Source organism: Kogia breviceps, chromosome 15 (assembly GCF_026419965.1).
Source record: "Kogia breviceps isolate mKogBre1 chromosome 15, mKogBre1 haplotype 1, whole genome shotgun sequence".
Classification (NCBI taxonomy): Eukaryota; Metazoa; Chordata; class Mammalia; order Artiodactyla; family Physeteridae; genus Kogia; species Kogia breviceps.
The window spans coordinates 26,069,931-26,083,152 of NC_081324.1; the positions used below are offsets into that span (position 1 = coordinate 26,069,931).

Below are 13,222 nucleotides of genomic sequence, written 5' to 3' on the forward strand. Positions count from 1 at the left end.
CCTCTTCAAGGAAATTAGAACCTTGGATTTGGTCCAGCGAATTTTTTGACCAGCTTAACTCAGCATCTTCTCATCCTTTGTCAGCAAGTTAGGACTGCCGTGAAATTTCCTTCCATCTTCTCTTCCTCTGACATTTCATCTTTCCCTGCTATCTTATTTTCCTGACCTCTCGACTTTCTAGCAGGGCCCTTCTGGGCGCTCTCCTATTTCACTTCTCCAACTTCCCTCCCCCAACTCTTTCAACTCTGCAGTCCTTGACATTCAGTCGCCCTTCAAAGTCAGAAAGAACCAGCCAGGTTAGTACTGAGGATATTAGCAACCCCAAAAGGTCTCACCAACCTTTCCCCATTAGATCAGAACAATAGCTTATCCAGCACCCATATTTAGGTTGTTCCGCCACAACTACTCCGGGGGATGCCTTTATTTGTGGGTGCTCCCTCCGTCCACAGCCACCGTGGGGAAGGGAACTGTAAATGTTCCCGTCACGAGTCCCGGCCACCTCTTCTTCCTCTTCGTCCGTCCCCCAGCCCAGGCCCTTCTCCAGTCCGGCGGGTAACGCTGCAGTCGCGAGGGCGCTTCAGGGACTGGAGCTGGGCCTCCGCGCCGAGGAGAGGAGGAACAAGCGTGCTGAGAGCGGCACGGCGACAGGGCCAGGCGCCGGAAGGCGTGCGGGAGGTGGGCATGCGGCGGGAGGGGGCGGGGACTTAGGCGAGGCCAGAGCCGCAGGCCTGCGGGCCTGGCGGAAGACGCGGGCGGAAAGCGGCTGGCCGAGAGGGCGGGGCGCCGAGAGGGCGGGGCCGCGCTCTCCGGGGGCGGAGCTCCGGCGGCGGTCACGTGACGGGCCCGGAGGCAGCGGCGGCGGCGGCGGCGGCGGCAGCGGCCGCGGCGTCTTTAGCGGCTCCCAGTGCAGGATGGTGTTGGAGGCGGCGGCGGCGGCCGTGGTGGCGGCGGTGTCATTGACGGCAGCGGGAGGGGGTGCTGTGGCGGCAGCGGCGGCGGCGCCCGCGGGTGGTATAAAATGGCGGATTTCGAGGAGTTGAGGGTAAGCGGGGGCGTGGGAGTGGAGAGCGGAGGCCGCGGGGGAGGGGAGGGGAGGGGAGGCGAGGCGGGGAAGCCGCAGCGTCGCCGGCCGCCACCTTCTTGTTTCGCGGGGACCGGTTGGCAGAGCCCCGAGCCCCGGCCCGCGTCCGAACGGGCGCCCGGGCGGGCGGGGGAGGGGAGCGAGGTGGCTGAGGAAGCCCGTGCCACCGGTGGTGGCGGGCCTGGGGACCAGGTGAGCCGGTCGGTGGGTCCCCACACCTGGCGCGGGGCGCCTGGGCCGCTGTCGGGAGGGGCCCGTGAGGACCCAACTTCCTCGTTTATTTTAAGGGGTGAGGTGGGAAGCAGGATTTGCTTTTCCACCTTCGCGAGGGGTGTACGTGTCTGGCGATTCCTAAGTCTACGGGCTACTTACTTGGTGGGAAGCTGTTTTCTGAAACGTGAAGTTGCTTTTAGGAATTCTCTCTCTTCTGTGGGTGATGCTACCGCTTAGTCAGGTCTGTCAGGAGAAAGGCCCCTTCCTCCCACCAGTGCTTCCTCAACATCTTGGAGAGAAGCGTGGTCTTTTGGGAACCCTACCTTCAATTATCGGCCTTAAACCTTGGCATTTTCTTAGTGCCGTGGTAAGAACTCCGCAAAGTCCATGTTGTCATGAGGTTTGTGAACTCGTTTTGCACTTGAAAATTTTTTCTCCCTAGCCTTTCGAACAAGATCACAACTTTATTGTTGTTAACCTTTGTGTAGTAGAGGTTTGAAATGCGCTCTGTGGGGTTAGAACGGAAAAGATATTTTTCCCCGGGGTGATAACCTTCAAAGCCCTCAACTGAGACAAAATTGTGATAAACGAGCTAGATTTTTTTTTTTATGGATCACTGAATTACTGGCGGCATAAATGGGATACGTAAGGACGGAAACCCTGATTTAAAAAAAAAAGTTTTTCAAAAAAGGGATGAAGAGGAACTTGAAATTAAGTTAACTGCAGTTTGCACAACCATGGACGTGTTGTTAGCATTACTGTTTCCGAATAAGAAGGAGGAGAAATCTGGTAAAAGATTCAGTTTGTATGTTTATTATTGATTTTTGGAGAGGGGTGGGATGCGGGGGAAGCATGTTGTCTGGTTACCTGGCTGGTTTGGTGAACATCAGCAAAAGAAGGTATTCATGGTTCTGATCTAAAGGTAAATTGTTTCATTTTGAATAATGCCTGCCATTTTCTCTCTTGCTCTTTCAAAAATTATTTAATTCCCAGTAAAGAGAAAAGTATATTAATGGATTTTATGCCCTATGCTAGTTTATACAGAGAACCGTGATAGTAGGTAAAGGGTGTTCATATTGGTAAGTGTAAGGGTGTTAGTGTCTGAGCCTCAACTGTAGAGGTTATAACACCTGTAGAGCTTTTGAAACAACCAGGCCTGAGCCTCACCTGTGTAAATTAATGCATTAGGTTTAGGATGGGTTGAGAATACTGAAGTTTGTAGTTATTTTTATCTGCAGTATTGTCTTGGTTTTTGTGTAGTAACGGATTATATAACTTTACCTCTTCTAAGATTTTTTTGTTGTTGATGAAAAGTTTTCCAAGGCTTCTGTTAGACTTTTCTGTTGTTTGTCAAAGCTTAATAAAAAGTGAAGAATTTATTTATTGGTATAGGGCAGAAAGGGCAGTCAGTGCTTAGGTTGGAGTGGAGTCAGGAACTGGAAAGTGGTTGGAAACCAAGATTTTCTCTCTTTCTTGGTCTCCCCTTCTTCCCCCTTCCCTCCCCACTCCCTCCATCCTCTGTCTCCATTCCATACCCCTCTCTCTTCCCTCCCATTTTGTTTTGTGGGTCAGCTTCATCATCTTTTTCTGTAAATCAGCTGTCTTCTCCCTGCACTTGCTAGAAGATGGCTCCTCTGCCATAGTTCACATTAGGAGACTAACTGGGGAGAGTTTTCAGAGGAGGGAAGGGTATGGGCTGTGCAAATGCTGAAAGAGTTATCCACCCCAATTTTTGCCTTACCTGCTCAGTAGCATCCTCTACACGCTGTAGCTCTCCCCACTCCCCATTGCAAATCGTGACGATGATGATGATGGCAGATATCCATTATAAGAAAGTGCTTATTACATGCCTGGCCCTGGTTTAAGCACTTTACATACATACTTATTTAGTTCTCACAACAATTCTGTGAAAAATTGAGGCACAGAGAGGTTGAATAACCCTGACCTAGATCACACAGCTCAATACTGGAAGACCTGGGATTTTTCACCTCAGAGGTCTGGCTTTAGAGTGAATACTCCTTAGAGTCTAAGCTCTACTGCTCTGTTCAGTTTCCTTTGGGTCCACATGGTGCTCCTAGCTACCATCCTGCTCTTTATGAACTAAATTGAATGATAAACAATACCCTGCTTATATGTTATATAATATTGTAGGGAAAACTGGACAACTGAATAAAAATCTAATTAGAAAGGAGGAAAAGGGGAAGAAACATTGAGGGTTTTCTAAATGGTCTCTGCTACAGAATATATTCTGAAGTAAGTTGAAGGACCAGGAAAAATCACGGGCATTGGTTTGTTGGCTAACTTCTTGGAAGTAGAAGAAATGGCCAGCTGACCTGAATGCCTCATATTTGGCTGCTGATAATGCCAAATAATTTTGGCATTGATAATTTCCTTTATCTTTGTCCGTTATCATTCAAGGCCACTTCCTACAAGCCCGTATAACCAGAGCAGGTCACTGCTGGCTAGTGCTGGCATCTCGTGTACTGGAGGTCCGGAATTTTGGGAAAGGTCATCTTCACTGTGCTTCAGTGACTCCTGTGCCTTTGCTTTGCTCGGGGGAGGGGAGTTACTTGATGAGGCAACTCCTGTAGAACCTTAAGAGGCTGCCTGACAATTTCAGTTTTTGAGACTGCCCTGTGGGCCAGTACCAGAGATCTTGTCCAGTCACATCAGAATATGGCATCCCTACCCTTTGCTGCTTTCAGTTCAAGTGACCAGTAGAATACCAGCACACCTCTGCGTTTCTTCTGGGAGAGAGAATCGGTGAGGGTCCACTTCTTTCCTAATTATCTATAGCCAGGAGGTTAGAGTCACATCATACAAATCTGACTCACAAGATTGTCCTGATGGGTTGAGGGAAAGGAAGGGGTAAGTTCTCTGTGAAGGGAAATTGTGGGCTGTATAGTCAAAGATGATTATAATAGTGCATCAGGTATTGGACGCTTTCAAGGTGCTAGAGAAGAAATTATTCAGTTCAGTGGTGCCTTGTTTAAAACATTTCTGTTGTTAGGAGTTTGTGAATTAATTAGTTTGTGAATTAACTAATTATTGAATTAACCTGGGACAAGCTCATGCAGTCTGGTGGCCTAGGCCTCTGTCACTGTTGCCCTGCTTTCTTCCTCCAAAATATTCTCTAGCAGTGCCAAGCACAGTGGTGGAAGAGAGGCAGAGTAGTTGGAGTCTGAAGTCCCTCACCTCTTCTTCAACCAGAGCGGCTTTTCTACCCTAGTCTCCTCCAGTTGTATAATTTCCATACTCCTACTGGTGCAGTCCTTAAAAAGTTCCCTGCTACAATTTAACCTGGTTAATCCACTCTTCCTTCTTCTCTCAAATATGGGAGTGGAGGGGGGATCTACTGTACTAACTTTTTTTTTTTTAAGGCTCTCTCTCCTGTACTCCTCATCCTCTTTCTCTTGTGCATTGAGAGTTTATTATCTCTTTGCGTGTCAGAGAATGAAAGTGAATGTGTGTGCAGGAATCTAATGGAAGAGCCAGTGATAGTAACTTTCTTAATAGATACTGGTAAGCCAGACATGGAAGATCTAATAAGAGGCTTAAATAATTCTATAACAGAAGATTTTCTGCCTAGAAGGCTTGAGGGTTTGGTTCCTTACTTGCCATCCTGGTATCTTCGGGTGCTGTTGGGATGCAGAGGGAGAATGAGAAGTTAATGGGGAAGGGGAGTGTTGAGGTTAGAGTTCCTCATCCCTCCACGCTGCCAACTATTGGGCAAAGAAATAGACTAATACATATGATAGATGTTAACAGAATTCACTATGTAATTCAAAGCTGTTGTGGATACAGCTAAATTTCCAGGAGGACTTCATTTAAGATCATGTCTATGAAAGCACATTCAAAACCAAATATTTAATTTAAAATGAAATAGGTAATTTTTTATAGTCAGTAAACCAAGATATTCTTAGCTGTGGTAGACATTATTGTGTTTGTTTGCTCCTTAGGTCTGCACCCTCCCTCTGGTAAACATGAATATCTTTTCTGATAAAGGTGGCATTTTTCTAACAAATTCTCCAAATGTTTCTTTTTTCTCAGCATTTTTGCCTTTGTTTTTCTGGATTGGATCTTAGCTAGTTCTATTAAAAATTTTTTTGAGATGTAATTCTCATACCATAAAATTCAGCTTTTTAAAGTGTGCAATTCATTGGTTTTGGTCTATTCACAAAGTTATACAACCATCACCACTATTGAATTTCAGAACATTTTCATCACCCCCAAAGAAACCCATGCTCATTAGCAGTCACTCCCTTTGCCCTCTTTCCCCCAGCTCTCAGCATCTGCTAATCTACTTTGTCTCTATGGATTTGCCTATTCTGGACATTTCATAGAAATAAAATGTTATATGTGGCCTTTTGTGTCTGGTTTCTCTCATTTAACATAATCTTTTCAGGTTCATTCTTGTAGATGTATTAGTACTTCATTCTTTTTTATGGCCGAATAATATTCCATTGTATGGAATATACCACATTTTGTTTATCCGTTTATGAATTTATGTACATTTGGGTGATTTCCACTTTTTGACTGGTGTGAACATTTATCTACAAGTGTATAAGTATTGTGTGGACATATGTTTTCGATTGTCTTGGATATATAACTAGGAGTGGAATTGCTGGGTCATGTGGTTACTCTGTTTAAGTTTTTGAGGAACTGCCCAACTCTTTTCCAACTGCTACACCATTTTTCATTCCCACCAGTAGTGTATAAGGGTTCTGCTTTCTCCACATCTTTGTGAAGTGGTATCTCATTGCGGTTTTGGTTTGCATTTTCCTGATGACTAATGATGTTGGACATCTTTTCATGTGCTTATTGGCCATTTGTTTATCTTCTTTGGAGAAATATCTATTCAGACCTTTTGCCCATTTTTTTAATTGGGTTGTTTGCTTTTTTATTACTGTTCTTTATATGTTCCAGTTACAAGTTCTTAGTCAGATATATGGTTTCAAACATTTCCTTCCTTTTTATGGACTATCTTTTCACTTTTTTGATTGTGTACTTTGAAGCACAAATGTTTTTAATTTTATCTGTTTTTTCTTTTGTTGCTTATGCCTTTGATGTCAAATCTAAGAAACCATTGCCTTATCCAGTGTCAAAGATTTATTCCTGTTTTCATCTAAGAGCTTTGACCTTTCCCCCCCCAATCTGGTAATGGCTTTAATAATATATTTAAAATTTCTTATTCTTTTCTTCATCTTTTTCTTTCTTTCATTTTTTTAATGAAAATGCAGAAGAATCCAAAAAGAAAAGTAAAAGTTCTTTCTTAAATCTTTATATAACTGCCTTTAATGTGGATTTTTTTCCTTAGTTTTTCTTTGTTTTTTAGGTTAATTCTAAAACTCAAAAATAAAGCATGTCTTTTCTATATCTTGATTTTTCTTTCCTCTATGAACAGTATCTGTTGCTTGACTCTCTAGTAGATAAGAAATTTAGGTCATTTCATTTTCCACCTGCCCTAGCACTTTGATTTCTACCAGTTACATTTTTGTTGCTAATTCTGCTGTTGATTATTTTAAACTTTTTGTAACAGTTAAATTTCTCTTTCTTGACCTGTCAGTTTTAGACACTATCTCTTTAGTTCCCAATCTTAAAGAGGATTTAGCACCCATCTTTTTCCCTTTGTTTCTCACGGCCTCCACCTTTCTTCCCTATTCTAGACTTCATTTTCTATTGATACTAACTTGTCAAGATTTATAGTATTTATATTATGGTTTATAATTCCTCTAAACTTCTCTGTGCTTCTGGAAGATTCTAGAAACTGAATACTAATAACCAGCCTTTGTAATATGTGTGCTGATGTAAGTATTAGTTACTATAGAGCCAAGTAGTGTGGAGCTGTTGAGGAACTTCTGTGTTGTTAAACCTGGGCTCCTTAAAGGAGAAATACAATAAAGCCCTGCATGATTGTGGAGAGCTCATGGAAATCATTTTTAAACTTTAATATCTTTGGGTTCACCAAAAGGTTCTTTCCTTTTTTTTTCCATAAAATGGCCCTGGTAGCACTGAGTTATCTTTAACTTCATTCGAAACAATTTTGTTAGCTTGTATGTGACAGCTGTCATATCAGCATGCATTTTAAAAAAGACATCAAAATTGGTGAATTTTTGTGTAGCCATTTTAATATTGAAGATGGAAGAAAAAAAGCAACATTTTCACCATATTATGCTTTATTATTTCAAGAAAGGTAAAAACGCACTGAAACACAAAAAAAGATTTGTGCAGTGTATGGAGAAGGTGCTGTGACTGATCGAACATGTCAGAAGTGGTTTGCGAAGTTTCATGCTGGAGATTTCTCACTGGACAGTGCTCCACGGTCAGGTAGACCCAGTTGAAGTTGATAGTGATCAAATCGAGACATTAATAGAGAACAGTCAATGTTATACCACGCGAGAGATAACCAACATACTTAAAATATCCAAATCAAGCACTGAAAATCATTTGTACCAGCTTGATTATGTTAATCACTTGGATGTTTGTGTTCCATATAAGTTAAGCGACAAAAACCTTATTGACCGTATTTCTTCATGCAGTTCTCTACTTAAATGTAATGAAAACGTTCCGTTTTTAAAACAAATTGTGACGGGCGATGAAAAGTGGATACTGTACAATAATGTGGAATGGAAGAGATTGTGGGGCAAGGGAGATAAACCACCACCAATCACACCAAAGGCCGGTCTTCATCCAGAGAAGGTGATGTGTATACGGTGGGATTGGAAGGGAGTCCTCTATTATGAGCTCCTTCTGGAAAAGCAAACGATTAATTCCAACAAGTACTGCTCCCAGTTAGACCAACTGAAAGCAGCACTCCACCAAAAGCATCCAGAATCAGTCAACAGAAAACGCATAATCTTCCATCAGGATAATGCAAGACCACGTGTTTCTTTGATGACCAGGCAAAAAAACTGTTACAGCTTGGCTGGGAAGTTCTGATTCATCCACCGTATTCACCAGACATTGCACCTTCGGATTTCCATTTATTTAGATCTTTATAAAATTCTCTTAACGGAAAAAATTTCAATTCCCTGGAAGACTGTAAAAGGCATCTAACAGTTCTTTGCTTAAAAAGAGAAAAAGTTTTGGGAAGATGGAATTATGAAGTTGCCTAAAGAATGGCAGAAGGTAGTGGAACAAAAGGGTGAATGTGTTGTTCAATAAAGTGCTTGGTGGTTCCCTGGTGGCACAGTGGTTAAGAATCCGCCTGCCAAGGCAGGGGACATGGGTTTGAGCCCTGGTCTGGTATGATCCCACATGCCACAGAGCAGCTCAGCCCTGTGCACCACAACTGCTGAGCCTGAGCTCTAGAGCCTGTGAGCCACAACTGCTGAGCCCTGGTGCCACATCTACTGAAGCCCGCGTGCCTAGAGCCCACGCACCGCAACTAAGAGTAGCCCCCGCCCTTGCCGCAACTGGAGGAAGCCCGTGCGTGGCAATGAAGACCCAACGCAGGCAAAAATAAATAAATTTTTTAAAAAAATGCTGGTGAAAATGAAAAATGTGTCTTTTATTTTTACTTAAAACCTGAAGGCAGTTTTTGGCAACCCAGTACAATGTGTTTTCATCTTGTAGCCATTGAACTTTTCTTGAAGATGGGCTTTCTGGAGCTCTCAACCTTTTTTTTGTAATTTGGGCAGCTTGCTTTCTGGATCTTGCTATACATCTGTCATCCTGAGATTACATTGCACTCCTGGGTTAGGTCTGTTATTTGGATCTCATGTCTTTCTCTTTTTTAGACTTCTTTTTGATTTTACTGGAATATAATCTTGAGTAGTTTTTTTTTTTTTAATTTTATTGAAGTATAGTTGATTTACAAGGTTGTGTTAACTTCTGCTATACAGCAGAGTGACTCAGTTATACGTATATATTCTTTTTCATGTTCTTTTCCATTCGGGTTTGTCACAGGATATTGAGTATAGTTCCCTGAGTTATGCAGTAGGACCTTGTTTATCCATCCTATATATACTAGTTGGTATCTGCTAATCCCAAGCTCCCAATCCTCTCCTCCCCTCACCCCCTCTTGAGTAGTTGTTTTAGAAAGGATATGCTGGTGATAAACTTTCTAATTTCTTGAATGTTTGAAAATGGCTTGCATTTGTTCCTGATTGAAAGTTTAGATACAGAATTATAAGTTGGTAATACAGTTTTTCCTTTTGAATGTTGAAAACTTTGCTTTAGGAATTTAAAACAATATTGCTGATAGAGATCCATTGCACATCTGATTGTTATCTTCTGTGGTAACCTTGTTTACAGTCTTTATGGTGATCTATCTTTGGTGTTGTGAAATGTGTCTAGTTATGGGCCTTTTTCATTCCTTCTGGTGGAACCTTTTCGGTTGTAAGGCTCTTCAGGTCTGGGGAATTATCTTCTATTTTTTTGATAACTTTTTTTTTTCCTATTTTCTCTGAGACTCTTGACAGGTGAATATCGGATTTCCAAGATTGACATTTGTTTACATTCTGGAAGGTTTCCTTGACTTAGAACTCTTACAAAGAATTTATTTTAGTAATTATATTTTTGATTTATAAGAGTTTTATCCTCTTTTTAAAATTTCTTCCCGTTTTTAAAAAAATAGCAACCTGTCCTTGAACTCTCTTAGGATACTAATTCCTTCAAAAAGTTCTCTTGAGTCATTTCTCAGAATTGGTAATGGTTAATAGTGATTTATTTATTTGGGTATATCATGCTAATTAAAAAATTTTAAATATTTAAATTAGTTAATAGGTACAAAAGGTTGTTTATAACAGGTAAGATGTAGGTAAATAAACATGCATGTGCTCACCACCCAAGTTAAGAAATAGTTCATTAGGTCAGCAGGGTGCCCTTCCCGGATCACATCCACATTATATAGATATATAAAATTATATATATATATAAATCACACATTTTATATATACAAATTTTTTGCTTTTGTGTGTGTTTTTAAATTTTATACAAATTGAATAAAGCTGTATGTATTTAGGGTGTTTTGGTTTATCATTGTTTTTGAGTTTCCATTGTATAAATACCAATTTAACCATTCTCGTTGGAAATTTGTGTAGTTTTCTTTTTTTCCTTATCTACACTTCTGAAATCCAAAAAGCTCTGAAATGCAAAATAAATAAATAAAACTTTGTGAACAAACTTAATCTGCATTGATATGATGTTATTTGTAGTCTTTATTGATCTCATTTAATGTGAATATTTAATACAGTATGTTTCACTGTAGAAGCTCTAGGAGTAGCATTGCATTGCCGGGACTTAAGGATATTCGCATCTTCAACAAGTACTGGATAATGCCAGATTATTTTCCAAAGAGGATTGTATCAGTATTTGCTCCCTCCAGGAATACAGAGGTTTTCATTCCTTAGCTTTCTTGCTAATACTTACTTTTATCAGGCTTTAAAAGGTTTTGCCAGTGAGTATGAAGTATCACCTTTTAGTTTTCAATTTTTTCCTTTTACTAATGAGTTTGAGCATCTTTTACTATGCTGATTAACATGTTCTTCCCTCTTCTGAGATGCTATTCATTTCTTTTGCCCATGTTTGTACTAGTTTTTTTTTTTTTTTTTTTTTTAATTTATTTCTTACTGATTTTGTTATACAATTGGATCTATCTATACTTTCTGGACTCTAGTCTCTCAGTCTAACTGCACCATCACATTGCTTTAATTACTGTAACTTTGTACAGCTTCTGTAAAAACAAACTTCTATTGCTATAGGGCATATATATGTATAGAAAGAAAGTACACAGATCATGAGAGTACAGCTAGATGAATTTTCTCAATATAACCACATGCAGGTCAGGAAATAGAACATTACTGGCACCCTAGAGAGTTCCCTTGAGTCCTCTCCCAGTGACTAACCTCTTCCTTCTTAAAGATCTCTACTGGCCTGACTTTAACATCTTAGACTAGTTTTGCCTATTTTTTGAACCTTATGTAAATGGAACTATATTATGTGTATATTTTTTGTGTCTCACCTCTTCCTCTCAATTTTGTTTGCAAGATTTATCCTTATTGTTGTATGTAATTGTAGTTTTTTTGTTCATTCCCTTCCAATAGCAAAATAATAGAGTTCTAGTTGCTCCTTGTCCTTTCTCATCCACCCTTTTAATTTTAGACATTTTGGTGGATGTTTAGTGGTTTTAATTTGAATTCCCCAATGAGAAATGATGTTAAGCCCCTTTTAATATACTTACTGGCCATTTGGATGTCTTTTGTGAGGTGGCTTGCCAAGTCTTTTGTACATTTTTATATTGTGTCTTTTTCATACTGATTTGTAGGAGTTTATTATATGTCCCAGATACCAGGACTTGCAGGTTATATTTTGCAAATATCTTCTGGTTTTCCCAGCTCTATAAGTCTATTCAAAGTTCTGCTGGATTTCTTAACTTACCAATTGCCCTTTTTCCATTGGCAGTTATCTCCAGGGGAAAAGAGGCATCAAATGTTAGCCTTCATTTTCTAGGCTTCCCTTCTTCCCACAGTCTTGGCCTCGCAGGTTCTTGCTGCCTTTTGTAGTGCTTCTTGTCTTCAAACAGATGTTTTTTATATTATGTTCAGTTGTTAAAGTTCTCATAGGGAAGGTTGGTGTGAAACCGTCTAGTCAGTCATTGAGGGACACAGAGTAGGCCAGGTCCTCCTGCCTTGTACTTCTTCAAGGAACTTCTTGCTGGTTTGCTCCTCCATAAAATTTTAGTATCGTTGTTTAAAGTTATATAGTTACACACATGCAACCTGTTGGGATTTTGATGGGAAATGCATTGAATTTGTAAACCAGTTTGAAGGGAACTACTAGCATTTTGTTATTAAGTTTCTTAACCATGAACAGTGTAGTATCCATATATTTAGGTCTTTTACAGTCTCTTTCAATAAAGTTTTATAATTTTCTTCAACTAAACTTTTGCAAGTATTTTGTTAGATTTATTTCTAGGTACCTGATTTTTGTGTCAAATCGTTAATGGTATCTTTTAAAATTGTATTTTCTACCTTGCTGGTGTATAGAAGTACAATTTGACTTCATATAACAACCTTGCTATCCTTCTAATTGTGATAAATTGTGTATAGAATTCTTTAGGATTTTCTGTGTGGACAGATCTATCTGTGAATAATGACCTCGTTGTTTCCTCCTTTCCAATTCTTATGCTTTTTTTTCTTTCTTTTTCTTGTCTTAATGTGCTGGCTAGGATCTCCAGTACAATGTTGAATAGAAGCGGTGATGGGGGCATCCTGATCTTGTTCCTGATTTTAAAGGGAATGCTATCAGAGTTTCACAGTTAAGTATGCTGCTTGCTGTAGGTTTATTGTAGATAATCTTTTCAGGTTAAGGGTGTTCCTTTCTATTATTAGCTTTTTAATTAAAAAGAAAAAGAATGGATGTTGAAGTTTATCAAAAGCTTTTTCTGCATCTTTTGAAAGGATCATATGTTTTTCTTCTGTAACCTGTTAACATGATGAAATACATTGATTGATTTTCTAATAATTAAACCAACCTTGTGTTCCAAATATAAAGTCAGCCCTGGTCTGTCCCTTTTTTCCATTATTGGACTCAGTTTGAATATAGTTAATATAGGATTTTTGTTTCTAATAATGAGTAATATTAACCTATAATTTAAAAGATATATATACTTTTCCTCTTTCTTCTGGAGGAGTTTATGTAAGATTAGAATAATTTGTTTCTTGAGTGTTTGGTAGAAGTCCCTTGTAGAATTGTTACTGTTTTCTTTGTGGGACACATCTTAATCACTGATTCAATTGCTTTGGTTATACGATTGCTCATATTTTCAATTTTCAAACTGGTTTTGGTAGGTTATACTTTTATAGAAAGTTGTCCATTTCATTCACGTTCTTGAATTTATGGCATTAAATTGTTAGTCTCTTATTTTGTAGTTACTGTCCTTTTTATCTTTTTTTTAAAATGCCACTCTTTTCTTGATGAGTTTTA

At 39.7% G+C, this 13,222-nt stretch overlaps 1 protein-coding gene across 27 annotated transcripts in view; it reads left to right on the forward strand.

The window, feature by feature from the left end:
• The first annotated feature begins 813 nt into the window (after positions 1 to 813).
• PIAS2 (protein inhibitor of activated STAT 2) overlaps positions 814 to 13,222 on the forward strand; it is a 117,790-nt gene continuing 105,381 nt past the window's right edge. For 12 of the 27 annotated variants that reach the window (XR_010836939.1, XM_067015333.1, XM_067015344.1 and 9 more), the window contains exon 1: positions 814 to 1,042. Coding sequence is in view for 11 of the 27 variants with exons in the window: in XM_067015333.1 (XP_066871434.1) it covers positions 1,019 to 1,042 (24 nt within the window). In the remaining 16 variants the exon portion in view is untranslated. Of the gene's footprint in view, positions 1,043 to 1,097; positions 1,274 to 12,464; positions 12,554 to 13,222 lie in introns of those variants that run through there. The other 15 variants (XR_010836940.1, XM_067015327.1, XM_067015330.1 and 12 more) reach the window with 4 other exon arrangements.